General features: G+C 49.9%; 1 protein-coding gene across 1 annotated transcript in view; it reads right to left on the bottom strand.

Moving 5' to 3' along the window:
• The window catches only part of Olfml2b (olfactomedin like 2B), a 37,175-nt gene extending 22,786 nt beyond the window's left edge, over nt 1–14,389 (bottom strand). Inside the window, exons 1-3 of the mRNA XM_032915480.1 lie at nt 13,868–14,389; nt 11,048–11,311; nt 9,282–9,389 (exon numbers count right to left, since the gene is read on the bottom strand). Of these exons, the coding sequence (XP_032771371.1) occupies nt 9,282–9,389; nt 11,048–11,311; nt 13,868–14,041 (546 nt within the window). The 5' untranslated portion in view covers nt 14,042–14,389. The remainder of the gene's footprint in view (nt 1–9,281; nt 9,390–11,047; nt 11,312–13,867) is intronic.
• Between the last annotated feature and the right edge of the window lie 1,275 nt (nt 14,390–15,664).

The raw sequence follows: 15,664 nt of genomic DNA, 5'->3' as shown, positions 1-15,664 counted from the left end.
ACACACTTATGACACACACTCACTTAATAATAAGTGAGAAGTGGCAGAGCTGACTTATCATCAGTCTGCTGGCCTTTGCTCCCAACGTTCACTTACTGGACCACTCCAGGTACCAGCCAGGGCAGCCAGCCCTCGGCAGTACCAAGCACTTAAGCCACAGCATCCATCCTTACAGTTAACTTTCGGATGCACAAGAGCTCTTACATTCATGCCTCTTCTGAGCAACTCAGGACAGTGGACTCCCCAGATCCCCGCTACTCAAAGTATGGACAAGAGACCGGCACCATCAGCAGCAGGCAGGAACTTGTCAAAAAATGCAAATCCCCGGGGCCTTCCCCAGACCTGCAGAATAAGAACCTGCATTTTCCCAAGATCTCCATGTGGGTTGAGTCTACCTGGGAGTTTGAGGAAAGTTGCCTTAAAAAGAAGCTCACAGTAGCTCGAGAATGAGTGAACGGAAGTGGAAAGGAAGCTGTTCGTATCAGCAGGGTCATCCTGGGTGAGAGTGGAAAAGTTCCTGGTCTCTGGAATCCATATGAGCCAGCATAGAGCAGCTGTCCCGTCCAGAGCTTCTTAGCCTAAGAGAGGCAGCAGTGCAGAGGCCAGCTGTGGAATGTCCTTGTCAGTGCATGGATGCTGAGGGCCGTGAGGCGGCTTACTGAGCAAGACCAGTGAGGAACCCACCCTGGGGAAGATCACCTTCAGTGAGAGGAAAGAAAGCAACAGATCAAACAATGAGAAAACATGACCAGAGAAAAGGATTGGGCAGACATAATGTAACATAACAGAGGCCAGTAGTGACCCTCACAGAGGGCAGGGACAACACTCCCGGGGTACTGAGTTGTGTTCTCGGCCCCAGAACTCCACCCAAAGCGCTAATATCTTGGATGGTGTGGCTGCGGGTTTGAGTATCTTTATTGTGTGAAAAGCAGACCCTCTGTCTTCTGAACACCCCTGAGCATGGGCTTCCAGCGCAATGCTCTTTGGGCGGTCCCAGAAGCCCACAGGTGCAACTCCTCCCTCCTGCCTACCGATGTCCTAGGGGTTTGCTGCCCACTGATTTATAGTCTCCAATCCCCTTTCTGACTTCAGCAGGGCCATTATTTGAGATTTCCACAGAGGAGGGTTTGAGGCAGGCTAGCTCCGAAAACCCAGAGGAGCTGTATAGTTAATGTCCCTCGTGGGAACAGCAAAGCCTCTTGGCCGCCTGAATAAACAGTAGACTGGAGGTGGCATCACCCTCCCCACCCCACCCCCATCAGTCTGTTGGGCTGAGCCAGCTGATGTCCTCAGGGCAGGAGCAGCAGCTGCCCCTTTGTGGCTACCTCCACTCAGTCACCTCCCAAACATGGCTGCTGGCCCTTCCTCAGGCTCTGCTCTCCTCACACTAAGGGCCCTTTGTGGGGCACTTCTTGGAGGTGGGCATGGCAATCACCCACTCAGAGTGCTTAGGATCCTACCCTGGCGAATAAGTGAACTGCATGATCTCATGCCTTGAGCTCTTTCCCTCTGGGACCGGCGGTGACCATGACATTTACGATGTATACAACTTTCTTCTCGGAAAGAGCACTGAAGACAGCAAGAAGGGTGCCTGTCTGGTCTGAGCCAGCACAGTACATGGTCCCTGCCAAGGATCCTGGCGTGGAGGGTGGGGAGGGAACTGGAAGAGCAGGCATCCCAGAGGGCTGGGATAAAGGGCTGATCACAATTAAAGAGCTGGACGCTTGACTATGAGTCCCTAGACGAGGCAGAGCTGGGGAACTGGGAGTGTGCACTCGAGACGCGCCATGTGCTAGTGCAGTTAGCCGTGGCGGACGATAGGCTAAGAGCGAGCCCATGTGATCAATTGGGTAAAGGTACCAGTGCTAGTTGTGGCTAGCGGTACAAAGAGCAGAGGGAGGGAGCATGTGCATTGGGCAGAGTCCCCGGGCAATGCAAAAACAACACAGAGGTGGAAGTGGGCTCAGCATGGGCGTTCATGAGCATACAGCTCAGCAGTCGGTCAGCAAACACTTTGGGGAGGTGTAGAAGCCAATGAAGCCAACTCTGCACAGCGATGGGCATGGGGGAAAGAGTGTCCTCGGGGTGCACACTCCACCCTGAACTTTCATAGCTATTGGTGGGTGAGTATGGTAGGTAGAGACAGAAGGTACCATCGATGCCTTGCTTGTGACAAGACTGTTAGGGTCAGGGAGAACGGCAGTAGAACGCTCTCTATGGTTTTGTTTTTCTTAACCAGAAGCAAGAAGAGGATGCCTGGAGAAAGGCTCTGGAGTTCCCAGCTGGGTTATATAACTAAGCCACCAGTGAAACCTCTCCAGGCCAATTGGAGAAAGAATGAAGGCATTCATCCCACCCAGGTTTGCTACAGGTTGTGTGGGGCTTAGTGCTTGGGGTGAATCAGGCCTGGAGATGCATAGGTGACGCTCAGTGGCCCTTACAGTCATAGAAGCAGATGTGAAAGGAAAGAAGAGCTATGGTTGGTATGGCCGAGGCAGGGAGGGACAAAAGAACCCTGGGCTACATAAGATGCTTGTAGGAGGCAGCGGGGCCAGACTGCATGGAGGCCGAACTTTGCTCCCAACTCATGCAGCAGGCTACCTGGAAGATATGGCTAGGTGCACACCGGGCTCGGGTACTGATGGCAAGCTTGAAGTAGCCTTGCAGCAGTGAAGGGGTCTACTGTCTCCTCCCCCTCTAAGGCTCGGATACAACTCAGAGCAGATGGCCAGGGACAGCCACCCCAGCTGACAGCTGTCTCCCAGCTCTTACTAAGAAAGCTGGGGTGAGTGGAAAGAGCAGCTGGGAGCAGCTGATGCTCCTGATGGCAGGACGGAGAGGCTGTGGCCCAAGCCCTCTGACCACAGCTGGTGGAGCAGGCAGACATGGGGTAAGGGAGCCACCGGCTGCTGCTCTAAATCCTCCCCCAACTAAACAGCTGCCGAGCATCTTGGGAGTATCAGGTGCCGCTGAGCCAGGAGTGGGGAACAAAGAACACGACTACCCAGCTGCCCTTAGGAGATCCCAAACTTGGAAAGGGAGTCAGATCGGATAAGTCCCAGATCCTGGGGATGAGTTTCTATGTTAGTCAGAAACCTCAGACACCCCCCAAAACCAAGCCATACACTCTCTGATAACCTGGCAGCCATGTGCTGTCCCTAAGCCAAGAGATGAAAGGCTGACTCCTATACCTTTAGCCAAAAAGCAAAGTTTGCATTCCACAGTAGCAAATTAGATTTGAAGCATATATAACCCCAGGGGAGGTGATACGTTGCCTTGAACTCGTTTTAAGATGTAAATTGGATTAAGGAAAGCTGAGAGGTATATTGGAAACATCGCTGACTCTCTGCCTTTTCAGAATGCACTCTGCTGAAGACCTTCTCCTCCAAGGCCACTTAAGGAAGCCACCAGGGAGAAAAGACTGGGTGAGCCTGTCTGAAGAGGCAGTTTTGATCAGGGGAGTGAGCACTTGGGATGTTTCAATGGGTGGGAGGCAAGGCGAGAGGGTCACTTGGAAAGCAACAGTTCCTCTAACTCACTGCCAGCTTTGCACAGGTGAGAATGACATTTTCCAATTGGTTAGTGCAAATATATATCCCCCGAGTAAGGAATGCTCCTCTGATGTTGCCTTCTGAGCCAGATACAGCGAAGCCAATGGACGTTCAGGTTTCGAGGAGAAGCTCAACAATGCCTGAGCCAGGGTATTCTAGGAAGGGGGCTAGCTCTGAGCCTGGAAAACCTATCAGAGACTTTTAATCTTCCTCGGGAGCACTAGTATCTTGAGAAGATGCTCCACTGACATACATTCCCCCCAACCCCCAAATGCTTGTCTGTGCACAAGGTCAAAGGAAAAGCCACCCACCAAGAGGATCAGAGGGCTCGGCAACAGAAACTGTGCTTCAAAAGCATGTAGGCGTGCATGTGTTTGGTTTTGCTTCTTTGCTGTTGTTTGAGATGGTGTCTTGGTTCAACTAGGCTGGCCTTGAGCTCCCTATAGCAAGGAATTACCCTGAATTCTTGGCCTTCCCACCAACAGCACCTAGAGGCTGGGATTACAAGTGAGCCCAGCTTTCATGGTGTGTTTTCACAAGCATGGGCTATGTAGTCACACATATAGAAATGTATATATACAGTCACAGACAGGCACATCTAAATACTCATACAAAAACATTGACAGGCGTTCTGCCCTTATGTGGTGGGGGCTCCACGGAGATTTGCATATTTTGTGGAAATCTTATCCTTAAGAGCCTCCACAATAGAGCTGGTTCTCTCAACCATCTTCCTTCCACTGTGTTCTCTGCCTGTGAGAAGGTCTGATGATCCTGGAAGCAGGATGCTGTACTAGGTGTTACAGCCTATGCTTTGAATCCTGAGCCTTGAGAACCCATTTTCAGGCTTAGACAGCCTGCAAGTCTCTGTGTCCTTGGTACACCTGTAGTTCAGGATGAAAATCTTTGCTTACATTTAATCAGTGCCGCCCAGGTCTGTATGAAATGAACGGGGTGCGTTGTTGTCTTTGGAAGCTATAGGTTTCCCTCCTGAACTTCCAATTCCCATCTCTCCTGGCATATATGCATTGTGTCTAGCTACCCTTCAAACCCAACTCCCCCATCACAGTCTCTGAATTCTCCTCCCCTCCCCAGCCATTGGCAGAAGCAGGACGGCACGAGTCTGCCATGTTGAAGATGTTTGGCTCTATCTTCTTTCTGGACTGGTTTTAAAAGCAGAGTACATGTTTTAGGCCTCCCCAAAGCGAATAGGAAACGTGTTTGTGGCTCAGATGGTTTTACTACAATGTATTTCCCCTTCCCCAAATTAGAAAGCCTAATATTCTCAAGTGCTGGTGAAGGTTCATATCTGCCTGAGGCAGTACAAACTTGTACTCACTTGAGAAAGCCAGTTTGACAATACTACCTTAAAGTCTGAGACAGCAGTTCTCAACCTGTGGGTCACAACCCCTTGGGTTGCACATCAGACATCCCACATCTTAGATATTTACATTATGATTCATAAGAGTGGCAAAATTACAGTTATGAAGTAGCAATGAAATATTTTATGATTGAGGAACTGTATTAAAGGGTTGCAGCATTAGAAAGGTTGAGAACCACTGGTCTAAGATAACTAATGAGCCACTCACTCCATTATTTGTCTTGTGCCATAAAAACTGCAAGCAAGGGCTGGAGAGATGATGGCTTAGCAGTTAAGAGCACTGACTGCTCTTCCAAAGGTCCTGAGTTCAATTCCCAGCAACCACATGGTGGCTCGCAACCATCTGTAATGGGATCCAATGCCCTCTTCTGGTGTGTCTGAAGACAGTGACAGTGTACTCATGTACATAAAATAAATAAATAAATCTTTTAAAAAAACATTAAAAATTCAAGCAAGCATGTGCCAGTTTATATGTGCAAGGCTGTTCATACACAGCAGTGTTCCTGGGCTATTCATACACAGTGGTGTTAGTGGGCTATTCTGAATATGAATCTGGAAATAAATCACGTTTATCATCGCCAAATGAATAGAAAAACTGGATTATATCCATCTAGTTAAGCAGGACACAGGAATAAATCATAAGACACAAAAACCACTAGTTACATATTAGAAATGTGAAGTTGAGTGACGGCAGCTCAACATGTATGAACATTCATGAAGACACACATGTTCTGTAGGATTCTATATAATCGAAATTTGAACACAGATGAAACTATCGTACTTGAGGACTCATCCACAGAGAAGAAACCTATGCAGAATCAAGGAGGGGGCTGGAGCGACGGCTCCATGGCTAAGATGCAGAGGACAGGGTTTCAGTTCCCAGCACCCACACTGTGGCTCACAACCATCTGTAACTCTAGTTCAAGGGGATCTGATGCCCTCTTCTGACCTCCCTGGGTACGGTGCAGGCATGTGGTATGTATACATTCATGGCGGCAAACACTCAAACTCGTAAAAATGGAATAAATAAATCTTTTAAAAATGTTTTTAAATGAGAAAGAAGACGAGGAAGATGATCAGGCTTCTCTGGGGGTGAGCCTGGGACAGCGTGGGGGGTCATGGGTGTGTCTTCAGTGGATGGTGCTTCCTCGGAAGTTCTCCTTACAGTAAGTTGTCAAGCTGTATGCTCACTAATGTGCTGTTTCCTAAGCACGTGTCTTTTCCATCACTTGAAATAAAAGGTTAAACTCAGCCCTCAGGCAGAGCTGCCAGGGAGGATTTCACAGAAAGCGAGGAGGCTCTGAACCAGGGCTCACTTCTCTCTTGGTCCTTCCTCTTTCATCTGCAAATGAAGTTTCCATGCCTGCCTTCTCCTCTATGCCCGAGACAGATGTGCACACCTAGTGCCCACTCGCACAGCCGAGCAGCCACCTTACTCTGAGAGGACAGCCCCTCCAACCTGACCTCCTTTAGTCTTTCTGACCTCCAGAGAGATCCCCTTGGGACTCAAGATTCTGCAAGGAGTGAGATCAGAGTTTTACTTCCATTCCTCCCACAGAGCCGGGCTGGAGAGAGGGAGTGTTTTTTCCATTTCCCCAGCATTCTGCCTTTTCAATTACTGCATACCCCAGACAGACAGGCTGCCTGATTCCACTTCAGTCTAAGATACAGTGCTTCCCTTCATGGGTCAAAAGACTCCTGTCAGCACAAGTGACCTGTCGCCTGAGATCATCTGGCTTAGGGAAAGTTCTATAGAGTAGGGCCGCCACGCACATGAGATACAGCCGCAGTTCTGCCTAGAAACTCCCTTGGAAGAACTATTGTTTTTCAACTCTGGTTAGGAAAAACTGATGCCTACAGGGCAGACAACAAGGATTCAAAAGAACTTCTGAGAGTGATTAGAAAGAGCCTTGGACCAGAACCAGAAGGGCCTGAACCAGAACCCAGCCCTGGGCTTCTTTTTTCTTGATTTCAGGCAAGCCATGGAATTTCCTGAGGTCTCACATCCTGCCCAGCTCCCAGAAACAAATCACTAAATGTATATGGAATGTTAAAAAAAAAACTGTAAAATGCTGTGTAAACACAAGGATGATTATTATAAAGATCCAATGCTGGCTACTACACACGGGAGCTTTGAAGAGATACTCTTGTCACTATGACGTTTGAGACAAAACCCCAGTGTGACTCAGTGTCACCCTGCTGGGCCACTGTACCACACCAGACTCCTCCCATTTCTAACCTTGGCCAGAGGAGAGTCGGCTGCAGTGGGAGCAGAGAATGGGCTTGATCGTCCTGCAGAGGCCGTTCCACTGGCCTCCTCTGAGGCTGGGTATCTGGCCTTGGCCTCTAGAATCCTCACACAAAGCTATCTTTCCCAAGCTGTGCTTGCTAGAAGGAATGGAAACTATGTGGCTGTCAAGGTCAAATAAAAGTAGAAGAGGTGGCCGTCAATCGTTTCCTTAAAGGGACATCCCACATTTGGGCAGTTCGAAAGGACTCTGGGGACAGAGTGCTTCCAAGCTCTGGACTCCGGTTGGCTCTCTTCAGAACCAACCCATCTGAAAGAATAAGGAGGCGATCACAATGAGGAGGGTGCCACTCCTGCATGGATTCTGTTTGGAGCATAATGAGCATTCTAGCTATCAACAAGCTTGCCTCTCCAGGAAGTCCCTCTAGTGAGAGTGGGCAGAGTACAGGGGGATGATGTAATCTGTGTGGCTGTGTCACCCAATCTTAGACTCTTCTCTTAGACCCTTCCCGGCATGGAAGAGTCTAAACCTGCCGGTGGTGGAAAGAGAACGGGGGTTAGCTTTTTGGGAAAGCGTTTTGAGGCAAGTCTCGCTATGGAGTTCAAGAGGGCTTTGAATGTATGATCCCCTGCCTCTGCTTTCCAAGTGATGGGATTAGAGGCATGGGCTACCATGACTGGCTTTTAGGGAATTAAAAATCTCTCTCTTGGGCTGGAGAGACGTGGCTCAGTGGTTAAGAGCACTGACTGCTCTTCCAGAGGTCCTGAGTTCAATTCCCTGCAACCACATGGTGGCTCACAACCATCTGTAATGTGCACCCTAAAGTAATGTGTAATGTGTGTCTAAAGAGAGCAATGGTATACTCATATACATAAAATAAATAAATAAATCTTCAAAAAAAGAACTCTTACTCTCTCTTTCCGCCCTGGCTCGTCTCGTGTGTGTGTGTGTGTGTGTGTGTGTGTGTGTGTGTGTGTGTGTTTGTGTGGTGTGTGTGTACACACGTGTGTGAGTGCGTGTGCATGCATGAGTGTGTGTGTGCATAAGTGAGTGTGGGTGTGCATGAGTGAGTGCGTGTGTGTGCGTGCATACACCCCAGTGTGAAGATCAGAGGCCCCCTTGAGGAAGGAAGTCTGTTTCACTGTGTGGGTCCCAGGGATTAGATAAAGAGGCCGGCATCAAGCACCTTTACGCACTAAGCTATCTCTCAGTCTCATGGGCCCCTCTGAGTATGTCTTTTCAGAATGAAGGGAATGTGAGCTACTAATCATAAATGCTGTGGCTGTCTTCTCTGGACCAGCATTCCCAGCAGTGCATTGTGGGAATGTTTATCTTCATCTCTCTTTGGTCATAATCCAGATGCGGCATTCAATTTAACAAGTTCTGAAGTCATTCCACCATGGCCACTTTGCCTTTTGTCCCCTGGACAATCATATAAAGGGGGCAGGATATCATGAACGGGGTGGAGTAGAGCCACTTGGTAGGGGTAAACAGACTCACTCACTCTGCCAACCCGAGTCTGCTGTTCTTTCTGCACAAGTTAGAGATCCTTTCTTCCTCACATTCTGTCAATCCTTCAGCAGAGAGCCTCAGACTCGCCATGATGGGACCCTCAAAACCTATGTATTCCATGGGGAATATCGCGATGTTTGCGGTCCTTGCATGATTACATCCATCACTTAAAGCAGTGGTTCTCAACCTGTGGTCTCAACCCCTTTGGGGGTGAGCGACAAACAACCCTTTCACGGGGGTCATACATCAGATATCCTAGATATCAGATACTTATATTATGATTCCTAACAGTAGCGAAATTACAGTTAGGAAGTAGCAACGAAAATAACTTTGTGGTTGGGCATCACCACACCGTGAGGAACTGTGGTAAAGGATCACAGTGTTAGGGACTGACTTAGAGTAGCACTGCAAAACTGATGTCACACAGATTTGTGCTTGAAGGAGCAACTGTTTGGCCACAAGAGCTAGATGCCAGTCAGTAGCATCATGGACTTCTCCCAGTAGGACTGAGTAAGGAATAGAACAGTATTATATCCTTTGGGGACTTGATTGGAAAAAAAAAAGAGAGAGGAAGACTGGAATCTTCCTTACCTCCTCGAGTTTATCCACGCGCCCCACGAGTTTAGTGGTAACGGAATGCAGCTTGAGGAGATCCAGGCCGTAGAAAGCACCTTCCAGCATGTCTATAATTGTAGAAAGCTGAGAAGCAAGAACAGAGGGTTAGTTAGTTCAGGGCTAGGCCCAACAGAGCCCCAGGGAGGAAGTTTCCTTTTAGATGTCCACGCCGGAGGCTCTACAGGGATCCACCAGCCAGGAATTGAGAGGTACCCTCAGAAGCACATCTGTGAAAGGAAGAACTTAGACAGGCCCCAGTTGTGATATTCTGCCTTCAAAATAAGAATTAGATGGCCTTCCATGAACAAGTGAACCCGAGGTCTAGCTACTTTCACGGGCTATTTGTGTCTGTAACAAAACAGGTCAGCCTTTCTTACCAGTCTCTGAGCTCCTTTGGGGCCTTTTCACCTCTGTTCTCTGAAGATCTGTATCAGACTTTCTGCTAACAGACCCATAACACTCAGCATAGTGGCTGCAGATGCTTGAGGGCATGCTTCTGAAACCCTTAACTTTATCCTGGACTAAAGGCCCTGAAAGGCTCCCACAGTCTTCTCAGTACAAAAACAACCTAAGCAGATCCTGGAACATAACCAGCCCAGTGGCCAGAGTTTGAGGTGGTAACCTGCCCCAGGGCACGCAGCCTTCTTGTCTCTTCCAAATGCTACTTCCCCCTGATAATCTAGGCTCTGGAAGCACCCAGAGTTGGCAGAGCTCAGACTAAAGTGCAGGCGAGACATGGAAGAGAGCCTTCCTACCAAAGAATGGTGCCTGGGAGACGCTGGGCCATGCCTTTGTCATTTCTGTTTTCCAGTCGTCTCCTTGCTTTGCTTCCGAGTGAGGAACTCCCCACGGAAACACTCAACATTCAGAAGGTCTCCTTTCACCCCAGGGATCCCACTGCTGGCTAATGTGGACTAATCACGATTTTTCTGATTCCTAAATTGACATTTTGCCTGGTGTGGTCCTAGGAATCTCCCAGATTCCAGCCCTGGAACTGAATTGACTGTAGCTCTGGGCTCAGAAAGTAGGTTCTACAGAAGTGCCACTTTGAGTTTACATGGCCAAACCTGGGACATTCCTCGTTCTTTTCAACACTCCTCTGCTTAAAGAGCAATCATCGACTGCCATTGTGGGTACCAGTGGAAGCCATATCTGTCTCTCCTGGGTACCATCCCTCAATGTCCTCAGACCGGGCTCAGAGAAACAAAGGAAGACCCTGGAGCCAGAACTGGAATACAAGTCAGTCTGAGCACACAAGTGGAAAGAGTTAGCCCAGGGGCAACTGAAGCCCTCGCCTGACCATGGGGCTGCCCACATAGTCCTAAACCCCCCACCCCCACTCTACAGAATGCAAGCCCAGGAGCAGTGTAAAGACCTGACCAGAGCCAGGACCAAAGGGCTCGTCCATTGCTCTTGAGTCTTACAGCTTCTATGTACACGGTAGACTGACAGTAAGTTGTGACAGTGATTTTCCTGGAGAACACTTAGTTCTTTTAGCCAGATGGTCCTGGCAGCTCCTCCTAGGCCTGGCCTCTCTGGTTCCTCTGGCATAGGGCATAATGTGCTCCCCCCCAACCCTTCTCTCACTGACTTTGTTAGCTCAGCCTCAGATCCACACCAAAGTCTCCAGGGGCCAGGCCTGACCCTCTTCAAAGGCTTTCTATGCCCAGCTATGGGTCTGTAGTTTCCTAGGTCCCCGAGGTACCCTCCCACCCCAGGAACCACCTCTTATTAGAACCTACCTTCAAATCCCGGCTATCAGCCTCCCGAAGCTTCTGGAGCCTGAAGTCTCCCTCACAGGGATTGACGGCAGAGGGAGGGGCAACACAAGCACATTTACAGGACGAGCCTGAGGTGATGGTTTCCACAGTGTAGAAGTCTTCCTTCCTGGAAGCCCCCTCGTTGATCCTCTGGCACGCATCTCGGCCCAGCGGTCTCACCACACACTTGCACTGACAGTCAGAGCCCTCAGACACAGCCTTGACCTTGTCATAGTCTCCCAGCAGCTAGACACAGAGAGAGAGACTGAGCTGGAGGTCTGCACACACATGCTCCTCAAGGAAGCGGGGCTTGTCATCTTGTCAGATGTGCTGCCCTAGCCAGAGTCTTCAGCCCTGAGCCGTGGAGAGAACAAGTCATAGCTCACAAGTCGCTGACACAGACATTTTCTCCAGTGTGCTCAGGGTTCTGCTAGCAGGAAGGCCTTGAAAAGATGTGTATTTCACAGCAGGGCCTTAACCTTTTAGCATTAAAATTAGAAAAAAACAAAGCAAAACAAAAGAAAGGACAACAAGAACCAAACCTCGTTCTTTCCATAGCTCTGTCCCTCGGCTCCAATCCAGGTTCACATTAGAAATAGAGACAGAGTTGAAGGAGGGATCAGAAAACTGGTCTTTGACTATGAGGACTAAAGGTTTCTCACTCATTCATTCATTCATTCATTCAGCACTTAGGGAGTACCTCTTCACATCAGTGCAAAATACACTAATTGGTAGCGGTGGCCAGGCAGAGAGCCTGTTCCCAAGGAGACCACTGTAAATAGGCCACCCAGACTAGACAATGCTACGTGCCCCTGAAGAGCTGGGATAGCACTTGTGTTGAGAGCTGAGGCTCCACCTAGGAACTAGGGAAGACTTCTCGGAGGAGGTGGAATTTGATGTGAGCCTTCGAGGATGGATTAGATTGACAGAAAGAGAGCGGGTAGAGACAGAAAGAAAACAGGTCCAGGAGTCTGTAACCTTTATGTAGTCTAAGAGTTCCTTTGGCTCCCGAATCAAAACCCCAGGCCAAAACCAGAACAAAACTAGCTGTGCTTGCTGCTCCTACAATGTTAAACATTTCCTTCTGGGTACATGCTCCTCCCAGGCTCCTCTGCGGGCTTTCTGCTGTTCCTACCCTGGGAGAAAAGTACCCCCCACCCCACCCCGTCCTGCCCCGTAAGCCCCATCAACTCATCTCTATTAGGTATTATATCCCCAAAGCCAAGCTCCCATCCTAACCAGTCAGAGGGGTTCCTTCGTTTGACTAATGATGGCAGTGGGTGGGTAGGCTTGGAGCCTGCAAATGTTCCTTAGGATGCTGTCTGCGGGAAGAAGGCATGTAATGTTTTCCTTGAAACGGTTGGGTTTCTTCTAAAGCTAATGTTTGCTTTAGGATTGTTTTGAAATATAGACTCCACCAGTGGAAGCAGGAGGTGTAGGTAGTTCAGGGTGACGTAAGCAGCCAGTCTCCCCACGTTGACAGTAAATCGTCCCCGGTCTCCTTTCTGAAACTGCCTAGATTCCCCTGCAATCCTGCTCAGAGATCCCTGGGTGGGTCCCTTCCCTTCAGGGGGTTCCGGTTTCAGGCAAGCTTTTGTTTATGGTTTTCCAGAGTCCCAGTGGGAGGAATTTTTAAGTCTTTTCGATTTAAGGGTCAGTGTGAGGTTATGGGTGGGCATAGGGCATATGTTAGCATAATTATTAAAAGAAGAAACAAGCGGTTTGATCAACCCCAAAGTAGGGCTGACAGTTCCCTCTCGGGAGAGAAAGGACTCAGACTGAGGGCCTAGAGGAGGCACAGGCAACTCGCTCAGCATCCTTTCTCTGACATTACTCATCCTGAGGACCAAGGAGTCACCCACTGTACATCAGCCCCCCAGCTCTGGAGAGTAGGAATGCCACATAGGCGTGAGAAGCGCCCCTTACAGTCCCAAGAAGCAGGCTGCAGAGTGATGGAAGCCAGGCACTCCCTTTCAGTTTTGGCTTCCGCTCCTCATCTCTGAGAGGACTATCAGAGTGTTCTGAGTTCTGAGTTCGATCATCAATGGACACGCTACAGCACTCATCGATGTCCTGGGTCACTTGGCCCCCAGAGAGAATCAGCCGCAACTGTGTGGATCTGCACTAACACCCCACTCCTGGTACACCAGGTCTTACACAAGTCCCTCTGTCCTGGGGTCCCCCTCCTAGGCATCACACATTCTGCCTTCACCCCATGCCTCTGTCCGAATGGCTCGTCTGGGGTTATAAAACATCTCCCACGGCGTATGCCATCTGCCTCCTGTTTACACATTCCAATTCTGACAGGCAGTCTCGTAGGCAAGAGGGACTTTTCACAACCATTACATCAACAAACACACATGCACACACACAGGCACACACATCTTTCTTCTCAACAAGTGTATGGAATCTTCCTTTCCTTTCTCTTGCCTTAGTAAGCCTGAAACACTCGGCTGTTGTGAGAGCAGGACCCATGTCCTTACTTTTAACACAATACCTTATCACAGCGCCACAAAACTAAAGTCAGTGCAGTAGAATCTCCACTTTTGAGAAGCGGAGGTAAGAGAGACCAGAAGTTCAAGGCTGGCCTCAACTACACAGTGAGCTTGGAAGCCAGCCTGGTCTACAAGAAAGCCCGTCCAACACCAAACAAGCAATATAATGTGATAAACTAAAAGTAAACATCCTTTTCACTAAAAATACAGAGAAAAACAGCTGCTCGCAAACACTTCATCAGGAGTAGCCTCAGGTCCTTGCGGTCCCCCAAGGTAAGCTGGGTGGGCATGAGATTCCTCATCCTACCTGAGATAAAACGTTCTCCTGGTTGTCCGCCTCGTTTTGCAGAACGTCATCCTCCGTGGGCGCCACTGTTTGCACATCGGGGGGCTCACTTGTCCCTGTGGGAGGTGTACTGGACCCCCAGACCCGTGCCACCACCAGAGCAAAGCAGAGAACCAATGGCAGAGGATAGGCCATGAGAGATGCAGCAATAGGGACCTTAGTCCCTACAGAGACCACCTTGGGTTGGGGGGGGGGATCTCAGCAAAGACAGGCTGGAAGGCGTCTTCACCCGAGTCCGGAAGAGTAGCCGCTCAGAGAACCGTCTAAGGCTGGGTGTGGCTGAGTGGAGCAGGACTGTGCTCCCCAGAGACCCTGAACATCTCCTCCCAGACCCCAGCAGCCTAGACTGTGCAGAGAGGTCACAAGAAAGAGGTGACTGGGGGAGCGGAGGAGGGCGCCGGCTTGCCGAGGGCGAGCCGTAGGGTGAGCTCAGGTGGAAGACTGGCGCCGGGAAGCCCGGGACACACGGGGACTGGACGCAAGACGGACAGTGGCCACAGAGCACAAGACGAGGGAGGGTTGCTGGCCCAGGGCGCCGCGGGGCTGGCGTGGAGGGAGGGCGGAGCCTCTATTGTGCCGGGGCAGAAAGATGCAGCCAGTGACGGCGCGGAGGAGGAGGACCGGGAAGCGCACAGAGTCGGGCTCCACGCCCGGGGACCCCGCCTCCTCCAGGGTTCGGCCGCTGCGCTCAGCAGGCGCCGGCTGGCGTGGGAAGGGCGCTGCTGGCCTTGTATCTGACTGTAGATGCTGACCTGAGAAGGACTTCGTGTGCCTTTTCTCGAGTTTTCTTCACACCCGAGCCCCGGCGGAGCCCTGACTGACCCCTGGAGTGCAACCGGGACAGCGGAGGAACGTGATCTCTCCTTTTGATATGTTTTTGGTTTGTTTGGTTTTTGTACTCCGGACCCCCGACTTCACTCCATCCGGAGTGAGAGTAGCTTCGAACTTAGGAATAACTGTAGTCCTCATGTCTGTCACAACCTTAGAAACTGATAATACCTCAACCCAGAGGATGCATCTTGAATCTCTGACAGAATGTGGTGGAGTTGGATACATTTTTAAAATGCGGAGAGTGGTTACAGGTTTCTGCCACTCTGCTTGTCCTGGTGATTTCCCAGAACTAAACGCCTGCCACAGGGAACACCTCTTACAATCTCCGTGGTTTGGGACAGAATGAACAGGCTAGATAATCTCTAAAGAGTATATATTTGTGGTCGTTATTGTGCTCTCTAATTGGTGTCCCTGAATATGCCTGCTATGAAGATTAACAGTGTCACTTTCGCAAAGAGCATTGCGCCTTCCAGGACAATTGCCACTCTGAGAATACTCAGCAGAGCTAGGTCAATCCTGAGGGGCTGTAGCTAACCTGAGCATGTGAAGCTCGGCTTGGGCGAGCCTTATCCTTCTCCTAGTCCATCGTCCTTGTTAAAAACCGTTAGATTACATTCCTAAAGCTAGCCACCAAGATCTAGAACCACTTCCTCCCCTGAGGCTAACTACAAAAGTGCAGCAATTAAAAGCCCTAATTAATCTGTGCAATCAAAATTAAACTCCTCATCCTAACACGGGGTTTTCCCCTTTACCTTACGAGCTGCCATTTGCCTATGGGCCTATGTGTCTTTCTCCTCTCCATCCAGAGGCGGACCTCCATCCAGAGGTGTTCCTTGTGGCAGGCGTTTAGTTCTGGGAAATCACCAGGACAAGCAGAGTGGCAGAAACCTGTAGCCACTCTCCTCATTTTAAAAATCCATCCAACAC

Source organism: Rattus rattus, chromosome 10, assembly GCF_011064425.1.
Source record: "Rattus rattus isolate New Zealand chromosome 10, Rrattus_CSIRO_v1, whole genome shotgun sequence".
NCBI lineage: Eukaryota > Metazoa > Chordata > Mammalia > Rodentia > Muridae > Rattus > Rattus rattus.
Note: the sequence above shows the minus strand (reverse complement) of the source record. Positions and strands in the feature narration are given on the sequence as shown.